Raw genomic sequence first — 21,370 nt, forward strand, 5'->3', positions numbered from 1 at the left:
CCTTTATTTTCATTTTACACCCTGATCTCCATCCCATTCTCTGCATGAATTCCTCCTACACCTCTCCTTCCTCTACATCCATTCTATCTTGTTTTCTTTACTAACCACTTTCCCTCCTTCACTCTCTGTGGCTACCCTAACTCCTATCCCAACTCTTTCATTTCCCCCATCTTTCCCCTGCCTGCCTTGTATATCTTTCTTTCACTTAGACTCTCCCCACATAGCCTTTTGTCTTTCTCCATGATATTCCCATAACTTTGCCATCCGCTGTATCCTTCCTGTACCAACCTTCCCCCTTCTGATTTACTCTACCCATGTCACCTTCCTTCACTATCTGTCTCCTCTACCTTCCCTGAGCCCCATTCCTGGCTGCTGTTGCTGCTTCTGCTTCCTCTTTGTATTACCGTAGCACTTAGGAGCCCTACTCAAGGACCAGGATATAGACACTGTACAAAGAGAAACCAAAAACAAAACAAACAAACAAAAAAACCACCTGCCTCTGCCACAGGGAACTTACAATTTAAGACGAGACCACAGATGAATACAGTCAGATGGGGAGAGGGGGAGGGGAGTACAAGGCAACAATGGGATCGTTGATATTGGTCAGCATGATAAGCATTTGACCAGTATCTGCTTATCACACCAGCAGCCTAACCATTGTCAAGTTTTTTTTTGTAGACATCATGGACAAGGAGAGTTTTAAGGGTGTGTGTGTGTGTGTGTGTGTGTGTGTGTGTGTGTGAGAAAGGAGGATAACCTTAATTTTGTGGATTGTTTACAGGGAGCTCCTCCCAAGCGTTACCAGCAGCATGGGAGCAAATATGAAGATAATTGTTTGAAATTGTAACAAATGGACAAAGTGGCAACATAGGTTGGATGTAGGAGCTGATAACTCAATAGTAAATGCGAGATGATAGGACAGATATAGGGGCCTTGAAAGTGAATACAAGTAGCTGAAGTCTGATGTGATAGAGAAGGGGATGCTAGTAGTGGAGGGATTCAAAGAGAGGGATGACATGATCAAAGAGATTGGCCATGAAAACATCTTTGTGCAGCATTCTGAATGGATATGAATGGGGCAAGGAAAGTCACATTGCCCACCTGCCTTACAGTGGGGCAAGGCCAAAGAGAAGGATGAGATCTGTAATGGTGAGAGCCTGGACAGGTATTTGGATGGATAGGAACGGTGGATGTGGATGGATAGGAACGGTGCTGTTTTACAGATGTTATGCAGAAAAAATCCGAGCGGTTTAGATGTAGCCTGGATATAAGGAATTAAAGACAGGTTCTCGTCCAAGATGTTCTCCACGTCCATTGAAAGTAGGGCTTCATGTGCAGCAAAGCCGATTTAGGTTAGATCAGGGTTCTCAAACAGTGGATTGTGACCCCTCAGGGGGTTGCGAGATTATTACATGGGTGGGTCACCAGCTGTCAGCCTCCACCCCAAAACTCCCCCTCACTTCCAGCATTTATAATAGTGCTAAATGTAAAAAGGTGTTTTTAATTTATAAGGGGGGAGGGGAAGGTCACACTCAGAGGCTGGCTGTGTGAAAGGGGTCACCAATACAAACCCTTGAGAATTACTGGGTTAGATATTAGGAAAAACTTTCTCATGATAAGTTATAATGATAAGCTTACACTTTCACCACCCACTTCAAACGGAAGGTCGGGATATTTCCCTGTCTCTGGTAGATTTCACCCATCCCTGCATCTTGCTAATCCATGGTTGCCAGAAATGGCTGGTCACAGCAGTAAGTAAAAATGTCCCAGAAGAGCCCGTTGAAGGTCTCTACCCTCACACCCATTGCACGGGCCCTCTTCGCCTCCCTCCCAATCTCTCATCTTCCTCATTACTCCTTCAGGATCCTTCTTGGTCTCCCTCCCTTTTCCCCTCCTGGTCCCGCCTTCAGATCCCTCCCCCCGCTCCCCACCCTTGTTTCCCGTTGATCCTCCCCTTTCCCACTGTCTCGCTCCTGATTCCCTTCTTTTTTCTCCTCCTCCACCTCCCCTTCCCTCATCCCCCTTTCCATGTCCCACAGTCTCCTACCCCTCCCTTTCTCTCTCCCTCTAGCCATCCCTCGTTCTGTTCTCGCCTTCTTTCTTTCTCCCTGTCTCTCCTCCTTTCTCCCGTTTCTCTCCCCCTCCCTCTCCTCTCCCGTTGCCGGACCCTCCCTCCGTCCCTCCGCAGCCAATCAGTACAGCTCCTCCTGGCAGCCGCCCGGCCGGCGGTTCAGCGCCGCCGCGGCTCCGGCCAGGCCCGCGGGATGGTGCAGCCGGCGGGGAGTCGGAGGCGCAGAGACAGGCAGGAGCCGGGCAGCCGCGCGTCTCCCATGGCGGGGCTGCCGCTGGGCTGCGAGAGCCGCCGGAGGGTGAGCCCGGGCGCGGAGCCGCCCCCCGCCTGCCTGGCGTTCGCCATTGACAGCATCTTGAAGCGCAAGTCTCGCGGCGGCGCGGACTCGGCCAGGAGCCCCAGACTGCGGCGGGAGCCGGGCAGAGCCCGCTGCTCCCGGCTGGACCCAGAGGAGCAGGAGGAGGGGCCTTTGGAACAGCAGCCCCGTAAACGCTACAGAAACCCGGGTATAGAGACTGGAGCCTCTGGCTGTATCTTTGACATGCACAGCTAGACACGGCACACACAAACACACACTGCACCTCCATCACACACTGCACCCTCACCCCAGCTACTGCACACAGCACCACACAAACACACACACACTGCACCCCCACCCCACCTACTGCACACAGCACCACACACACACTGCACCTCCACCACACACTGCACCCTCACCCCACCTACTGCACACAGCACCACACAAACACACACACACTGCACCCCCACCCCACCTACTGCACACAGTCAGCACCACACACACACTGCACCTCCACCACACACTGCACCCTCACCCCACCTACTGCACACAGCACCACACAAACACACACACACTGCACCCCCACCCCACCTACTGCACACAGTCAGCACCACACAAACAAACACTGCACCTCCACCACACGCTGCACCCTCACCCCACCCACTGCACACAGTCAGCACCACACACACACTGCACCTCCATCACACACTGCACCCTCACCCCACCTACTGCACACAGCACCACACAAACACACACTGCACCCCCACCCCACCTACTGCACACAGTCAGCACCACACACACACACTGCACCTCCACCACACACTGCACCCTCACCCCACCTACTGCACACAGCACCACACAAACACACACACACTGCACCCCCACCCCATCTACTGCACACAGCACCACACACACACACTGCACCTCCACCACACGCTGCACCCTCACCCCACCCACTGCACACAGTCAGCACCACACACACACTGCACCTCCACCACACACTGCACCCTCACCCCACCTACTGCACACAGCACCACACAAACACACACACACTGCACCCTCACCCCACCTACTGCACACAGCACCACACAAACACACACACACTGCACCCCCACCCCATCTACTGCACACAGCACCACACAAACACACACTGCACCCCCACCCCACCTACTGCACACAGCACCACACAAACACACACACACTGCACCCCCACCCCATCTACTGCACACAGCACCACACAAACACACACTGCACCCCCCACCCCACCTACTGCACACAGCACCACACAAACACACACTGCACCCTCACCCCACCTACTGTGCACACATCACCACCTACTGCACGCCCGCCTATGGCACACATCCCTATATACACTGCATACTCCAACTGCATACACTGCACACCCCCCACCTACTGCATCCATATCCCTGAACACACTGCACACTGCCACACAATGCACATCTGCATGTCCCCCCAACACAAACTGCGCACACATCATCCACCTTTGCTGCATCACACCTATACACACAGACATACTGTATACCCACACCTACTGCATTATTCACACTGCACACACTCGCCTACACAAATACACTGCGCACACTGTACATTCACCCACCCACAGCATTCATATTGCACGGTGCAGTCATGTACAGCCAGGGACTTGGATGCCATGGGGAGGAGTGTGGGCTGGGTGGCTGCATAGATACCTCACTCACACTGCACACACCTGGTTCTCCTGTTACACTTTGCCATGGTGATGAATGCGGGATAGATAACTATCCCTCCCCGCGTCCTCCCAGTCTTTCAGGCTGTTTATACCGGGTACCCTACCCCACTCTCGCCGCCTTATGGCCCTGTCCTAAACCCTGGGGCACCTAATTTCTCTTCTACGGCTCCCCATCCCTTGAGGTGCCCCTGGATCCCTCATGGGAAGCTCTTCGCCCTCTCTCCTTCCTCGGGGGTCCCCCTGGGGGTTGCTGCTAGACACCCCGGACTGCTAGACTCGCCCTCAGCAGTTCCCGCTGCCCATCGGGCTCCGAGCCGGAGGCGTGGCGGTGCTGGGCGCGGGCTATTGCTGCGGCGGGGAGGGCTGATGTTGTGCTTTGCCACTGCAGGAAAGGAGACCTGCCGGATGGCAGCGGACCGGGCTGCAGGACTGGGCCTCAGGCCCGGCGGTGAAGCAGGAGGAGGAGCGGGCTCCCCCCTGCCCGAGGAATTGCCCCGCGGCCCCGACCCCTCGCACCTGGAAGGAGGAGCCGCCGGGGCCCGCGGGAGCTGCAGCAAGAAAAGCAGCAAGCTACTGGCGGGGGCCAGCAAGAAGAAGACCCGCACCATCTTCTCCAAGAGCCAGGTCTTCCAGCTGGAGTCCGCCTTCGACACCAAGCGCTACCTGAGCAGCGCCGAGCGAGCCGGCCTGGCCAGCGCCCTGCAGCTCTCCGAGACCCAGGTGAAGATCTGGTTCCAGAACCGCCGCAATAAGCTCAAGAGACAAATGTCTGCGGACCTGGAGGGCCCCGCTCCGGGCCAGGCAGAGCCGCCTGGGGAACTGCTACCCCAGAGGGCGGCAGCTGCGGCTTCGCTCGCCTTCCCGACCCTGTACAAAGACAGCACTTTCCTCCGTCGTTGTTTACTGCCGCTGTCCTTCCCCCTGCTCTATCCGGGCAGCACCGTCCCGTACCTGTGTTTCCCAAATCCGGGCAAATATTTCAGCCTTTTGGATGGGGATGTATAACCTCCCTCCCATCCTGCTGCGCCCCCGCACCTTTCCACCCTCCACGTCTGCAGCCGAACGGCCTTGTTCCAGTTAGCGGCTGATGAAGTCGGCATGTTCCGCTCTACGCACAGCTTGTCAATAGGATCCCTTCACCCCGCTCTCTGGTGTGTCTTCCTGCACTTGTTTCAGCCCGTAACTTATTAAAAGGACGCGACAAAAGCAAAGTCCTATGCAAAGCTACTGCTTTTAACCAGGGATCCATTTAACTTGGAACCCTGCATGTTCCCAGTATCCGTCTTTCTCCCACACCGGGCACCTGCGAAGGGGGTGGATAACCCCCTTGCTCTAGCAACACTTAATAAAAGAGAAACGCTGTCGTTTGATTAGTTCAAATGTTATCCAAACACATGCAAACACCCATACTACTAGACGAATAAAAATCACAAGCTGGCTTTCTCTTTCAGGTGAAAGGCGAATTTGTCTCTAAAATATTGTTAAAGTTTCAAAGGGTATTTTTACAAAGGTCTTGTTTACAATTCCCATTTTTCTTGTTAGTAGAGATCCAGTTGTTGAGAACCAAAGAAAATGGGACATTAATTCTGGAGACCATTCATTTGCTATATAGATCTATGTCTCAGTAGCAAATGCTATGTCCTGCATCACAGTGAATCTCTCTCTCATGTGGTTGAGGCTGTGAGTACAATAAACCTCTACGCCTTTCCTAAAGCACTAGGCCTGGTTACATTCTTCTATACCTGAGAATTCTCCGACTGTAAATTCTCGAAAACTAGGTATTTCCTAACACTATTAAGTTGTTGACATTTTGACTAAATTCTGGTTCTTGGGGTTTTAAACTGGCTCTTCCACCGTCTCCAAGAAAAATCAAGCCCCCGGTCACATTTTTGTATTGGGCCCTCAGAAATGTGGAACATTTTTATCTGCTATACTAGAATAATGAAACAATATTTTTTATAGATTTCTAAACGGAATTGTCATATATTGGTTTCAAGCTTCTACTATATAAAAGGGTGGAAAATAAATCTTTTCTGTCAGAAACATAAAATGCATGCCTTTTCAATACAGTTAATGTTAAGCAGTGTAAAAATAATATTTCTTAGCGCATGTCTGATGGATTTTTTTTAAATAAAGGTTTGAGGAAATACGTTTGTGGTATTATTAAAATTCACTTCTTCCTCTGCACTAAATGCCATCAGTGATTCAGGACTTTTTTATAAAGACTGTATGATTTGATAGTTGAACTTTTTATTATAGACGGCAACTATTATTAGATCTATATTTTAGTTACAAACCTCAACCAGGCAAAGACCTTAAATGTGCGCTCAATTATGGCAAATAGCACTGAAAGAAAAATGTTTAAAAACCCAGAAAGACAGTTTTCCAAACCTGTTGAAATGAACGTTCAAAGATAAGGGAAACAGCTAGGTGAAATTGACAAGTGCATCGTGATGCTGCGGCTGTTGACAAATGAAGTGCAGGAGAAAACTTTTTTTTTTAATATTATTTTTAGCAAAGCGCCGTCTTTTCTTCCTTTTTCCCTCTTCATTCCTCTCTGGTCAGTTAGTCAATGCACTAGATAAGTGTCTGCGTAATTACGTGCCCCAGCCCGAGTGTGAAATGTAAGCAGTGGGTTGTGATGAAAGAACCCGACGCAAGAAAGAAGGGAGGGTTAAGACTGTAATTGGAAGAAAGTCCCGTTTGGAACTTTTGTTTTGTTTTTCAAACCAAGAAATTCTATTAAAAGAAATATCGTTCGGTTGAATACAGCGCCAAAAAAGTTGCTAAGTAAACACTTGATCAAATGAATGCTTGACCGTAGGATCACAGCTTTGCTTAGTGGCTATGGAGCTAAGCCATGTTTCTGGCTTAATAAAATGGGAACATTGTTTGACCCTTCAAACTGTATTGCCAATCTTGAATTCTCTCACAGACGCCAAATCCTGGAAGGCCTCTATCTCAGATCATTATAATAGGAATAAACCACGATCCAAGAACTATACAAAGACTACACTGTAAATAGTAATTTATATATTATTAAACATAACGCATACGAACCAGTTCTGTTGATTGTATCTTCCTTGTTTCTTTACACTGCACCAAAAGTTCTCTCTCTCTACGTTCCCAGTTCAATTGCGGGGCACAAAAATTATGGCTGGGGCTTCAAGGGACCACCCTCTTTTTTCATTCTCTGTCTGTGTATTTGGCTGAGTAAATTAAGGATTTTTTTTGAACTCTCAAATCTCCCCATATCTGGAGAGATTTGGCGATGGGTGTTTAAAGAAGTGATGATGCCTTTAGTTATAAGGATAATTTGATACTGTGCAACTATCTAGCCTATTTATTTAGGTGACAGATGATCTGTTCAGTGTAAGAAGCCCGTGCGGGGAATCTCTCAGCTTTTCCATTGTTAATGTAATAGCTACGCAAAATACAGCATTTATTACCATGGCATTACTATGGTACCAAGCGGCAGCTTAATAGGACTCCACCATCCTTTCCCGAGGTCACAGCAATGGTATTTTCATCAGACGTAAAGGGTATAAATGGAAGTAAGATTGAGTTTAATAACTTCACCCATTCATAGTATTGATACAACAAGTGTCTTTGAAACAGATAAAGGCAATACATTAAAACCATCCTTTCAGATAATTAAGACCCATTTATTCCAAGGTTATTATTAAACCAGTTATTATGCAAGGGTCGGATTCTACTCTCTATTACACCGGTGTGAATCTGGAATAACTACTGTTTTCAGTGGAGTTACTCTGGATTCACATCAGTAACTGAATACAAATCTCACCCAATATTATTAAAGGAATATATTTTATATATAAAAAGGAGACTTAACACAGACCTTCAGTATAATGTAGGTCCTATGTTAGGTCCAAAATTGTGCAGCTTATGAGTTTATTCCAAAGTTACTGAATTCCATAAAGAGCTAGTACTAGGATCAATAGTTGACTAAAACACCTAAGCAGTTGAAATAGTATTTTTCATAATTATTATTCTTCAAGCTATAACTGCAGTTATGTGGATCAGTGGAAAAATACTGTTACATATAATATGCTATTGAATATAATACACCCAGTCCTCCACTTGCAAGGTGTTTTTTCTACATTAAATTATTTTAATTAAAAGATAACCAAGTATAGGATAGAACAAAAGATGTGATTCACAAATAAACATCTAACTTTAAAATTTACGCTGAATGAAACTGAGCTTCCTTCTGATTTTAAACTAATTATATTTGTAAGTGAAAATGGTTAGTTACCCTGTGTTAAGGAAGTCGCTATTCTTTTAAAATATAAGTAAAATCTGTAAGTAAAGGAAGAAAAAGTTACCTTCATCACTGACATAAATGCTACCCTAATCAATAATCTGATCCACATTCAACAGAGAGAAGCTAGAATACTACCAGGCTTAAAGAAACTAATCTCTCAAGCATTCCAATGCCTGATCCCACAGCACGATTGGGTCCTAAGGAAGGAGTCTCTTATTTTTGTTGGTGATTTGAAAATCCAGGAAAAAATTCAGAGTTTGACTATTTTGGATAATTAGCTACTATTCTAGATGAGAGAGGAAATCCACCTCCTGCCCAATATTAAATAAATGAGGCTTGTCTATTGGTGGACATCCAGGAAAGTTAATCCAAATTAACTAAAGGTGTGAGTTGGAAGTGGATTAGTTAAACTGCATTAAACCCCTGCATGGATACCTTCATTGAGAATTAAACTTGCTTTAATTCAGTTTATCTTAAATCACTTCCAAAGTGAATTAAATTAAGCCAAATAAAGGCATCTGAATAACAGCATCCAGATATACAGGGCTTTAAGGTGATTCAATTAATCCACTTCATACCTTTAGTTAATTCAGATTAATTTTCCTGGATGTCCCCATGTAGACAAACCCTAAAAACAAACAAAAATCTCCCCCAACGTATCACAGTTGACTAGTGGCTGCAACTGGGATTTGAAAGTTTGCTGCCAAAGTTTATCACACACAAAGGAATGACCCCAGGGTCTTAGTTGATGGGTCAGTTTCAAATCTGTGGTTAGAAGAGATCATCTGCTTCCACTAATACAAAGGCTACAGCAGCACAGCCACAGCACTACTACGGTAGTGTGAATCCTTGCTACAGCACAGAAAGGGTTTTTCCATCACTGTAGCAAATCCACCTGCTCCAGAGACAGTAGTTAGGATGATGGAAGAATTCTCCCATCAGCTTGGCAGAGTCTACAGGGAGGGTGTAAGACGTTGGACTTAGCCCTGCGGCACCTCCTGCTGGTTGTCTCTGGGAATTTGCTCATTTTTCAGCCAGGAGCGCCCTCTGCAGGTCGGTGATCCACCTTACCTCACACTGGCCCTGTGTCCCTCCCAGAACCCTGGTGCCCCTTCACTGGGTTTCTGCCCCCCTTGCAGAACCGCTCAGTCTCAGGGTCCCCCCCCCAGGGGAACCCCCACCCACTAACTCCACCTCACTTCAGTTTGGGGCTACTGCCAGTCACCATCTAGCTCCACTCCCTGGGTCAGACTGCAGTATATGCCACTCATCACAAGCAAGGTTGGGCTGGACCTGCTGCCTCTCTCTATAGCTGGGCTGCCCCTCTGCAGCCCCGGTACTGGTCTTAGGCCCTCAGCTAGGCCCACAGCCTGGGGGTTTTTCAGGTTGGAGCTCCCCAGCTCCTCTAGCCTTCCCCCCCAGCCCTGCTCAGCTCCCTTACAGCCAGGCCCTTCTCTCTCTACAGCTGAGAGAGACTATCTTCTTGAGCTCCAGACTCAAGCCTTTATAGGGCCAGCTGGGCCCTGATTGGGGCATGGCCCCTGCTGAGCCTGCTTCCCACTCAGCCTGGGCTGTTCTCCCAGCCCTCCAGCCCTCTCCCCAGGCTGGTTTTAACCCTGTCAGGGCTGGAGTGGGTAGCCATCCTGCTACAGGGGTTACATCTACCTTATGGCACGGGGTGTGATGTTTTTCACAGCCCTGAGTCACGTAGCTAGGTCAACCTATGTTTTAGTTGCAGACCAGGCCCAAGGGAATTCTTTATAATATACTTCCCCGTAACAAAAACAACATGTACATTTTGTACTACTGCCTATTATTTGTGTTAGGATAGTACCTGGAGGCCCTAAATGAGACTGGACTTCATTGTAGTAGGTGCCTTAAATACACATAATAAGCAAAAGTTCCTGCCCAGAAAATCTTACAATCTATAGACAAGTTTTATATTGTGTTGCTGTAGCCAGGTCAGTCCTAGGATATTAGAGAGACAAGGTGGGTGAGGTAATATCTTTTATTGGACCAACTTCTATTGGTGAGAGAGACGAGCTTTTGAGCTTACACAGAGCAGACCTCACGTTGGTGTAAACTGAGAATAAATCACCTGCGTTACATTGGCTTAAAATGGGTGTAAATGAGATCAGCACCAGGTCTATTGGTTTTTAGTAGCAATTTTTCCTGGTCAGGGGATTTCAGGATGGGCCCATAGTCTTAAGACAAAGAGAATGAGCAAATTATTTATTTTGGATTGGACTGGATGGACAGTGGCCTTATCTGGCCACCGAAGGGAGTGAATAAAGACTTCTCCACCCCTGTATAAGGGCTGTCCCAAACTGCAGCCTCTACTCTCAAGAGTGGCTGGCTGCTTCCCAGAGCTCCTGGGCATGCAGAAGCTATGCCCCCATAATGTATGGGATGCAGTTTACTAGCCCCTGTGTAGCTGACCAGCTGCATGGACTAGCACAGAGACATGGCCCTACCTCCTCTTCACCCCTCCTTGTCCCTGTTGGGGCCCATGTGCCCCTGGGGGAGTAGGGGGGGAGCAGTCCCTGCACTCCTCTGGGTGCAGATGATGCAATTCTACCTGACCCTTACATGAGCAATGTTAGAAAGGGAAGGTGCTTACGCCCTTCCCCACTGCTATGCATGCTTGTAAGGGCTGGGCAGAACCTGGTCTAAAGTGAGAGCAATGGAGCTTCTTCTCAGAGAGGAGACAAGAGGCGAGGACTGTTCCTATGTATTTGTACAACGACTGACACAATAGGGCCCTGGACCTGCACGAGGACTCTCTGTGCTACCACACTTCTATAATAACTACATGTTCTTCAGTGGGGTTACCCCTGATTTATATCAGCATAAATAAGACCATAATCTGTTTTATACTCACATCAGCCTAAGTGAGAGGAGAATCCATTTCCTACTTTCAAGGTAAATGCCAGTTCACATCCAGCTAAATTGAAATAAATAAATGGAGATATCCTATCTCCTAGAACTGGAAGGGACCTTGAAAGGTCATTGAGTCCAGCCCCCTGCCTTCACTAGCAGGACCAAGTACTGATTTTTCCCCAGATCCCTAAGTGGCCCCCCCCTCAAGGATTGAGCTCACAACCCTGGATTTAGGAGGCCAATGCTCAAACCACTGAGCTATCCCTCCCCCCAATCAAGTTTATGGTAAATAAAACAAATTCAGTACAGGGTTAATGCAGGAGTTGTTCAGACAAGGCCATAGTTTACCTAAACCTTTATATAAATCTTTGATAGGCAGTCACTTTTAATATTGGGCCAGGGCCTTTGATGGGGCAAATCAGCAGAGCTGTGTAGCACATATTGCACAGTTTTGGTCATTTCATCTCAAAAAGGATATAACAGACACAGAAAGGTGCAGGAAAGGGCAACCAAAATCATCGTGGGCTAGAAAGACTTTCTAATGGAGAGAGATTACAAAAATTAGGGGCCTTTTTCTGATTTCATTTATACTGGTGTAAATCCAGAGTAGATCCACAGGTGTCAATGGCATTACTCTACATTTATACTGATGTAACTGAGAGCATAATCTGGCCCAATGCCTTTGACAGATGATAGTTTTAAGATTCATTTCCCAGACTTTCAGGCATGATGATTCATTCTTTCCCTCCCCACGTTTTTTAACCAAGCCTTTTGGAGGGGTGGCGGAAAAGGGTTTTTTCCAAGAATTCAGTGCAGGTCTGCATGCACGCAGGGGGTCTCACTGCATGGATCAGTTTGCAGGACCGAGTCCTTACTGTTTTTCTTATGCTTAATATACATAATCTAATAATAAGTCACATTAGTTTTGATGTGAAATAACAACTATATTGTGTAGCATAGTATTGAGCTTATCTACTATTTGATAATCACTGTAAACAGAAACTGCTTAAAATAGAAACATGATCATCTTATATTATACAAAAATAATCTACAGTATTACAAGGGAGTTTATCTTGGGGGCCACTCATTGTTATGCCCACAGGGGACTGCTATTTAAAAAATGTCTCATAACAATAAGCTGTGGTCTACAAGAATATAGCTGACATATGTCATCTTCCCATGCAATTTTCCACGCCATATTACACTGGCCATAGTAACAGGCCATAGGAAAATGTGGCAACTGGAGATGACAATGCACTCTGGCATTCAGCAATGTGATCACATAATCTTCTGATAACATGGCAGATAATGTGTGTCACCACTGTATTCCCAACCAATCAATAACACGGATATCGTTCTTAATACAAAATTCAATGCAGCTCACTAAGTGTTATCAGCAACTTTGACAAAAATGGAACATGAAGGGAAGTCAGATGCACTAATAAAAAACATACGAAGGCATCAGCACAAACCTCCAGCTGTATCACAAAATCAAGTGAGGCTGGACTTATTGTTGTATTTGTGCAACGGAGAATAAACAATTGGAGAGACCTTGCAAATATAGAATTCCAGTAAATATTGATTCGGAGTAACTGCAGAATCCTGGGAAGTGCAAAGCCAGGGAACAAGGCAGAGAGACCACACACGAGAAAGGCCGAAAACATGGCCCAATCCTGCAGACTGAGCACCCTCAGCTCCCACTGACTTTAAAGTTAAGGATGACTGGCAGGACTGGGCCAAGGGAGAAATAGCACCTTTGTTATCACCTATTTTCTCTTTCGCTATACTTTTTAGTACTCCCCTAACGGGAACTCCTCTGGGGCATTGCTGTGACCTGTGGTACTTGCCCATATAGGGGATTAAGCAGGCAAAAGGAACCACGTAGCTCCCCTGTGTGGGCCACCTGCATCATGTGTTACAAAGAGAAGGGGAGAGCAACCTCTGTGGGGAGGGGAGCCCTGTCCCCTGCTGGTGATTGGGCAGGGGTGGAAAGTGGATAGAGTCCTAACTTTGCTCCCCGAGCATGCTGGCCAGTGCAGCTGAGCCAGCCTGGAGTGGGGGAGTGTCGGCTTCTCTTACTTGGGGCTTGCAGCAAAGCCACAGCGTAGCTCTTGAGTAAGATTAGGGTCAGGATCAGTCCTTGATTAGGAATAAGACCCACACTCACTCCAGTAGAGACAAGCAATATCTACCCAAACAGGAGCAGCACTTCTACTGCACTCAGCCATGGCCAGCCACACCTCTAACCATGAACAGCACATGAAGTGATTATGGAAACCCCTTCTTACCCAGCAGATCTGCCTTGTGTGAGTACTCAGAGCTGTATTTGCTGACATCAGTGAGAAAACTAAAGTTTTTACTGTTTTATACACTAGTTAGCCCTGCAGAGCCAACTCAGCTGAGAGAGAGTGAGCTGGATTTTATAATCTAGTGGTTCAGACACTGGATTGGGGCTTCGGAGACCTAGATTCAGTTCCTAGCTCTGTCTGCTGGGTGACCTTGGCCAAATCCTTTCTATCCACATGCCTCAGTTTCCCCATCTGTGAAACAGGGATAATGATACTGACCGCCTTGGTACAGCACTTTGTGGTCTAAAGATAAAAGTGCTGTTTAAGAGCTAGGTTTTATTATTGTGCATTACAAGGGGAAATTGTTTACTAAATTCCAGCCAGCTACACTCAGGTAAACCCATTGAAGAGAATGGGTTCCAAAGGTGTCATTGACCGCATAATCACTAGATGAAATTACCAAAAGGTAGGTGCACAACTGGTTGAAAGACCATACTCAAAGAATAGTTATCAATGGTTTACTGTCAAACTGGGAGGGCGTATATAGTGGGGTCCCACAGGGGTAAGTACTATTCAATATTTTAATTAATGACTTAGATAATGGAGTGGAAAATATGCTTATAAAGTTTGCAGATGACACCAAGCTGGGAGGGGTTGCAAACACTTTGGAGTGCAGGATTAGAATTTAAAATGATCTTGACAAATTGGAGGACAGCTCTGAATTCTACAAGATGAAATTCAATAAAGATAAGTGCAAAGTACTACACATAGGAAGGAAAAAAAAATCAAAGGCATCACTACAAAAAAGGGAATAACTGGGTAGGGGGTTGTACTGCTGAAAAGAATCTAGATGTTATAGTGGATCATAAATTGAATATGAGTCAACAATGTGATGCAGTTGCTCAAAAGACTAATATCATTCTGGGGTGTATTGACAGCAGTGTTGTATGTAAGGCATATGAGGTAACTGTCCCACACTGCTCGGCCCTTCTGAGGCCTCAGCTGGAGTACTGTGTCTAACTTAGATTAATTGCATGAATAAATAATTTACTATGCACTGCTTTTTCAGGTGATCTATTTATGTATATTTTTTAAAAAGAATGTTTTATGAGGTACCAAGCACATTTTGGGGCACTGAAAAATGATTAACAATAGGAATAAAGTCTATATAACAGTCTCTGAAATTACACACACACACACAATTTATATAATGGTTTCTGTTTTGTGTACCATCAACTATCCATCATCATAATCACCTTCACACATAATGTGTGAGAGACGATTTGGAGCTGTTATGGTACATCATCATGCAACTTCAATGTTTGCTTAGGGAGTCATTAATGTGCAAATTATAGCTTCAATATACTCTAACTGCACGATAGATGTTATGTGGTAGGATGTCCATGTGTATTTAAAGAGCGTTTAATTTGTGGATTTGTAACTAAATATCTGAATTCAGTCTGTGATATCAAATAGTCATTGCATGTGCTATACAGCTACTTTTCTAAGATACTGATCCTGAAATTTACAATGTGTGGGAGGACCCTGCTCCTCCATTGACTTCAGTGAGGCTCTGTGCAAGTGTCAGTGAGTTGTAAATTGCAGGATCAGTGCCAAGATATAATGAATGAGAACATGGCCATATAATTTAAAAAATAAATACGTTTAAAGTCATGCGCTTACAGCCTACAGTGTGCAACCTATAAAAATCCACTTTTAAAATGAAGCTATCCCTTAATATTCAGTTCATAAGGGTAGCAGAAAGCCGAATGGGTTTAATGTATTTTAATAATGTTTCCATGCTGACTCTTTGTTAGATAAAATTTCAGTCTCAAATGAATGTATTTTCCTGAAAATAAGAAGTAGAGATTGGAAGTACAAAATCGTTTTAAAAATAAAATTAAAAATAACTCCCCGTTATTTAAAATATTTTATTACTCTTTATTAAGTCTTTCAAAATTGGAAGCCAAATCTTGCACTTACTCAATATTTAAATGGTTGTCTGCTTAAAAAGAGACACAGTAACTACAACTATCACTGTCAAAACTAACAGATGGTTGATATATTTAGGACATCAGTCTCCTTTATCATGTCACTCAACTCTGATCTAAATCAATAGAGAAAAGTCCCTAATATGTCTACTTGTCCCTTTATTGTGTAATCTTTTGACCTGGGTCAGATGTCAGGATCAATGGATTCTCATGTTTTCTGTTGGACTCATTAACTTCACAATATGTGACAAATCTGAAACATTACAAATGCAAAACTGCATCACTTTTAGGGAAATGTATAAATCTTTCCCCAATTTGATGCAAAGCCATGATTTTAAAATGTCAGCATTTCCAAAACTGCAATATTAATCTTTTTTCCCTTCCTTCTCTGAAGTAGTATTGTCAGATTTGATTAGATCACTACACCTTTAACAAACAAGCCTGGAAAATGAAGAGCACATATAACAAATCCAATAGGGCCCAATTCAAAGCTAACTAAGTCACAAGAAAGATTGCCCTGGACTTCAATGAGTTTTGGATCAGACCACTTCTGAGAGAGGGTCTGATGATGCTCCTAGTAAAGGCAGTGGCACAACACTGGTTGAATTCAATGGGAAAAGGATTGTCCCATGTTGTACAAGTGAGGTGTGTTATGACCAAAGACACTGGAAAACTGAAATAACATTTGATAGAAAACTTGAAGCCCATACATCTTTCTGGAATATGTTGAAGATTCTTTACATGGTATTAAGTTTCAGAGTAGTAGCTGTGTTAGTCTGTATCAGCAAAAACAACGAGGAGTCCTTGTGGCACCTTAGAGACTAACAAATGTAATTGGGCATAAGCTTTCGTGGGCTAGAACCCACTTCATCAGGTGCATGAAGTGGTATCCGGCTGTTAAGTGAATTATCTTGTTAGACTGACCTCACACTTGTTAAAGCAACATCCATCCTTTCATGTATTTATACCTGCTCCTGTATTTTCCACTTCATGCATCTGATGAAGTGGGTTCTAGCCCACGAAAGCTTATGCCACAAGGAGTAACTGATTTTCCATGATACTGGTTTTGCTTCTTGCTACAAGGCCCATTGAAATAAACTGATAATTTTGGCAGATTATTTTAAAGTTTTTTTTTACTAAAGTGCAAAAGTGGTAGTGGGTAGAATTAAATATAAAATTCACAATACAAGTAGCAGTTACAGAATCCCTAGTATTCTCCCAGTATGATAGGGATGACACAGCTAGAATGTTTTTTCAACAAATTTGATGGCTCAGCTCCTTAACTGATGTCAATCAGCGTAGGTCCACTGACTTCACAAAGTCAAAGTAACACAAAGATTTAAAGCTCAGTGAAATGGGGATGGTGTCACCTCCTTAAATAAAATGTTAGTACTACAGGAGTTGCTCTAAGATAAGTTGTAGTGTATGTGCAATTCCAGTCCAATTTTCAACATAAGTGATATTTGCACCTGACACCATAATTTACTGGGTTACAAGGGAACAAATCTATAATTTCAATTATTCTTCTCCTGGGTGATTAAGCCCAACCCCCTGCATCATGCAGGATATTTCCCTATGTTTTTCCCACTACTTATCTAATCTATTATTGAATAGTTGTAGTGATGGTGCCTCAATTACCTCCATTACATCTCTCCCACTTCCTAATCACTCTGTCTGATAAGAAAATTTTCCTAATGAGTGGCTCGGATCGTTTAATGTTTGGTTTTAGGCCATCACCCCTGGTTTGATCACTTTCAGACAGCATGAACGTGCTTCTTCCTACTCGGGTGATGTTTACAATGTTATCATGACCTGCTTTTCAGCTCTTTAATCCTCAGGCGTCATCAGCTGAGCTCCCCCTCAAACTCTGTATGCATTTGGTTCTTTGGTAGTGTTTTTCAGAATGCAGGGACCAAAACTGCGAGCAATATTCAGTCTGTGTAAAATGGCAATATTACAAGAGACTGCTCTATGCCCATTACTTTTTATTACAATGGCTTTGCATTGCAAGACATTACCTATTGTAATCTATTATTTTGCTCAGTATAAAGCATTTTATTTTTATTCCCCTCCCCCACATTTTATTTAAATTAGATAGAAAGTTATCACACTTATAGCAGCATAGTATCTGAGCCTCCTTTAACATATCAATGACCTCACATTTTCTACTTGCAAATGAGCATGGTTTTGAGATCTTGCAAATATACAGAATGGCAGCTTGAGTTTCTAAAAATAATCAATATTAGTCCTTAGTCTGGGAGCTGCTCAGCACCCTGAGAAGGCCTTACCCCTTTATCAGGTAGCACTTCCCTCAACAGACTGGCCCAGTATTATGGGTGAGTGTAGAAGGTAGGGCAGGACTATCATTTGTGATGTGTTTGTACAGTGCCCAGCACAAGGGGGTCAATCTTGGTTGTCGTCTTTAGGGCTCTCCCGCAATATAAATGTTTAAATTGGCTGGAGAACCACAGGGAAACACAACAGTCTTCCCACCCTGGATCTGAGTAGTGCTTTGGGGTTATGGGCCCCAGCTGCAGAGCTCTGTGTCCAGGAAAGAGCAGGGTCAGGATGTGGCCTAATCAAAATGAGCACAAAGATAAGTGTTTTGCACTAAGACTGTAGCTTCTCTTTGAGGACCTCAATCCACTTCACAAATGTTAGCCAAGTCATTTAAGAGTTCGAGAGCTAGAACTGTGTGTGTCAGTCAGGCCTGGTCTACAGTAGAAAATAAAGTTGGCTTAGTTGTGTAGCTTGGGGTGTGAAAAACCCACACCCCTGAGCAGTGTAATTAAGTCGACCTAACCTGCAGCAGAGACAGTGCTAGGTGGACGGAAGAATTCTTTCCTAGTGCCTTTGGAAACATGGCGGGGGGAAGGGGAAGAGGAAGAATGGGAGGGAAGAGGACTCAGACGCTTCCAGTCTTTGCTACATCTCTAGAAAAGGTGTAGCTTGTGCTCCTGCATGTGGCTAGCAGCCTGGTGATTGCTGATGCATAGGATTGCTGATGCATAGGTGTAACACTGGCCTGTAATGACTCAAGAGTGTGAATAACAGCCTCAGGGCAAACTGTTGGGAAGCAGGGCCCAAACCCTAAATCGGTTGTGAGTTCTACACTAAGGCCTGGCCTACATTAGGAAACGAGGTTGATATACCTACGCCGCTCAGTGGTGTGAAAAATCCACATCCCCTGAGTGACACAGTTAAATCGACCTGACCTCCAGTGTAGAGAGGGAGGTAGATTACCTATGCCAACAGGAGCAGCCCTCCCATCTGCGTAGGTAGCGTCTTCATTGAAGCACTACAGCAGCAGAGCTGTAGAGGTGCCACTGTAGCGGTTTGTGTGTAGACAAGCCCTCAGATTTCACCAAACCAATTATCAGCCCTCCTCTCACATAACACCACTGAATAAGGGCTCACTCCTGGAAGGAGCTGAGCACTCTGGCCTTGGCACGGTACTGCTCTTAAGTACACGCTTAACTTAAATTATCTACATTGTCCTATTCGTTTCATCAGTAGGATCTTGAAGGATCCAACAGTGCATCCTCGATGTTACTGTACATCACACACTCACTTACTACAAAGAGATGTTGGGTTGGAGAAAATCCAAAAATTAAACATTCACAGATCTGGAAACTCATTTTTGCCAACAGTATATGTGTTCAATTACAATATGTTTATAAGAATTACATTAGAAACATTCTATAATCATATAAGAGATATATTGATTTCACAGTCGTAATATTTCATCCTGGTGACCAATGATGGAGATGAAATTAACAGATTTAAAAATCAATAAGGACTAGAGATAGGCCAACTTGCAAAATTCAGATCTTTAAGAAACCTGCCTTCCTCCATACCTCAAGTTTGGTGATGTTCAAATCTGGGGTTTTAGTTTGGTTTATTGTAGAGCTAAAGGCCAGGTGTAAAACTGAGTTTTCATACAGATTTGTATGTCTCTCTCTCTCTCTCACACACACATGCACATTCCCAAAAATTGAAGGGGTGATTGGATCCAAGGTGTTGGTTCAGAATTAGCTCTAATGAAGACATGCTCAAATCAATATTGATTTTAATTATTTTTTGGATCCATTCCATGGATTTGCTCCAAAACAAGAAGGTTGAGGAGCAGTGCAACACTCTATGTGCAAACGTAACAAAGAGAGCTGGAGATGACTAGCCAGAATTAGCACCGAATAACCCAGTTTTGTGCACTTTGACAGAGTTGCATACTGCTCTGTGGAGCATGAAATAAGAAGTCTGAAGTGTGGCTGTAGGTCTATTAACATTATGTAAAGTTCTCCATACTTTTTTCTAGTCATCTGGAGACAGAGTGAGAATTCATGTTGTTTTTACTCATGCCTCATGCAATCCTACTGAAGAATTAGCAGTCACACACACACTTTTATAAATAGTTGAGGTAATACAAGCTGTATTAAGTTCTCAAGCAGAAATTATGACTATTGGAGAGATTATACAAAACCTCTTTGGAAACAATTAGTAATTTAATTTGTAAATATCAGATTGATTACTGGCTGAATTTAATGTAATTTGTAGATTCTGAAAAGACACCATATTGCCATTTGAAATCAGATCCCTTAAGTAATTAAGTGCTTGATCCTGGAAGCTACCCAGACCCACAATTGGAATCCATACAAACAAAGAGTTTTCAGGATCAGGCCCTTCTCCTCCTGTGAAGCAAATAAAGACATTAAAAAAGTTCTTACCAATAGTAAAGTACAGATTGTACCAGGAAGAAGGTAAAGAAGTGGAACTCCGAGAAACAAAGTAAAATATCCACCATTTTTGGAAGGCCCTACAAAAACATGAATAATAGAATGAGAATTTAAGGGAGTGGAAAGCAACATTGTAATTACAGGATCTAGAGGCTAAGGAATGGCAGCTTTATTTTCTAAATGTAGCCAATATGGAGAATTTTTTTGTTGCTAAATCAAAACATACTTCAGAATAACATAGACAACACATATTGTTATGGAGACAATTCCAGTAATTGTACAGATAAATTAACAGTGATCAAAATGAGCAAAAAACCACCATAAGGGTTGACTTTGGTACAAAAAGTGTGGAACGTGTCATGGCTGAAAGTCTGGGAAATGGATCTTAAACTTGGGCCTCTTCTAAAGGCAGTAGACTAGATTCTGCACTCAACTACATCACTGTAAGGCAGAAATAAGTCCAGTGAAGCCAACAGAATTGTTCTAGAGTTTCACCAGTTTATGTCCTATCAGGATCTGGGTCAATGGAATTACATATGATTCAAACCAGCTCATCTTCATCCACCAATCTTTCTGGATTCAGTTACATTACACGAGCACAAATTAAATGACAAAATGGAAAGAATCAGGTGTCCTTACTCCTGTGAGTTGTATCATTGCTTTCATTATTCCTCACAGGAGTAATGAGTATGAGTTGGAGTAATGACTATGATTTATAGTAAGGGTTGAGAGTCTGGACTCCAAATTCTGATCTCAATGACAATGGTGTAAATATGGAGTCAGTGTAATAATTTCAGTGGAGTGACTCTGCATTTACACACTTGATGAAATATGGCGCAAAGTGTTGGGGTAAAAATCTTGGTTTGGTATGTTTCTCCTCTAGTCTCCATCTTATTCTGTAAAAACAACAACTAGGACTCCATTTTGGATGACCTTCATGGAGAGGTTTCTGCCCCTCCCTTTGCCTTTTTCAAATTACAGCAGGAAAGGCAGGGAGTGGTTAGAACACATGATGATTGCATAGTCTGCCTACCAACAGCAGACTATATAGGTGACAGCCTCACTGCTGCTCAGGCTGTCCATCCTAGAAACAGC

At 44.2% G+C, this 21,370-nt stretch overlaps 1 protein-coding gene across 1 annotated transcript; it reads left to right on the forward strand.

Moving 5' to 3' along the window:
- Positions 1-2,086: 2,086 nt before the first annotated feature.
- On the forward strand, positions 2,087-5,520 carry LOC128838252 (homeobox protein HMX2-like). Its single transcript, XM_054030290.1, has 2 exons — positions 2,087-2,577; positions 4,487-5,520. Exons 1-2 carry the CDS (start codon positions 2,265-2,267, stop codon positions 5,101-5,103), a joined length of 930 nt encoding a protein of 309 aa, XP_053886265.1. The 5' UTR covers positions 2,087-2,264; the 3' UTR covers positions 5,104-5,520.
- The last annotated feature ends 15,850 nt before the right edge of the window (positions 5,521-21,370 follow it).

The sequence above is a fragment of the Malaclemys terrapin genome, chromosome 5, assembly GCF_027887155.1.
Source record: "Malaclemys terrapin pileata isolate rMalTer1 chromosome 5, rMalTer1.hap1, whole genome shotgun sequence".
NCBI lineage: Eukaryota > Metazoa > Chordata > Testudines > Emydidae > Malaclemys > Malaclemys terrapin.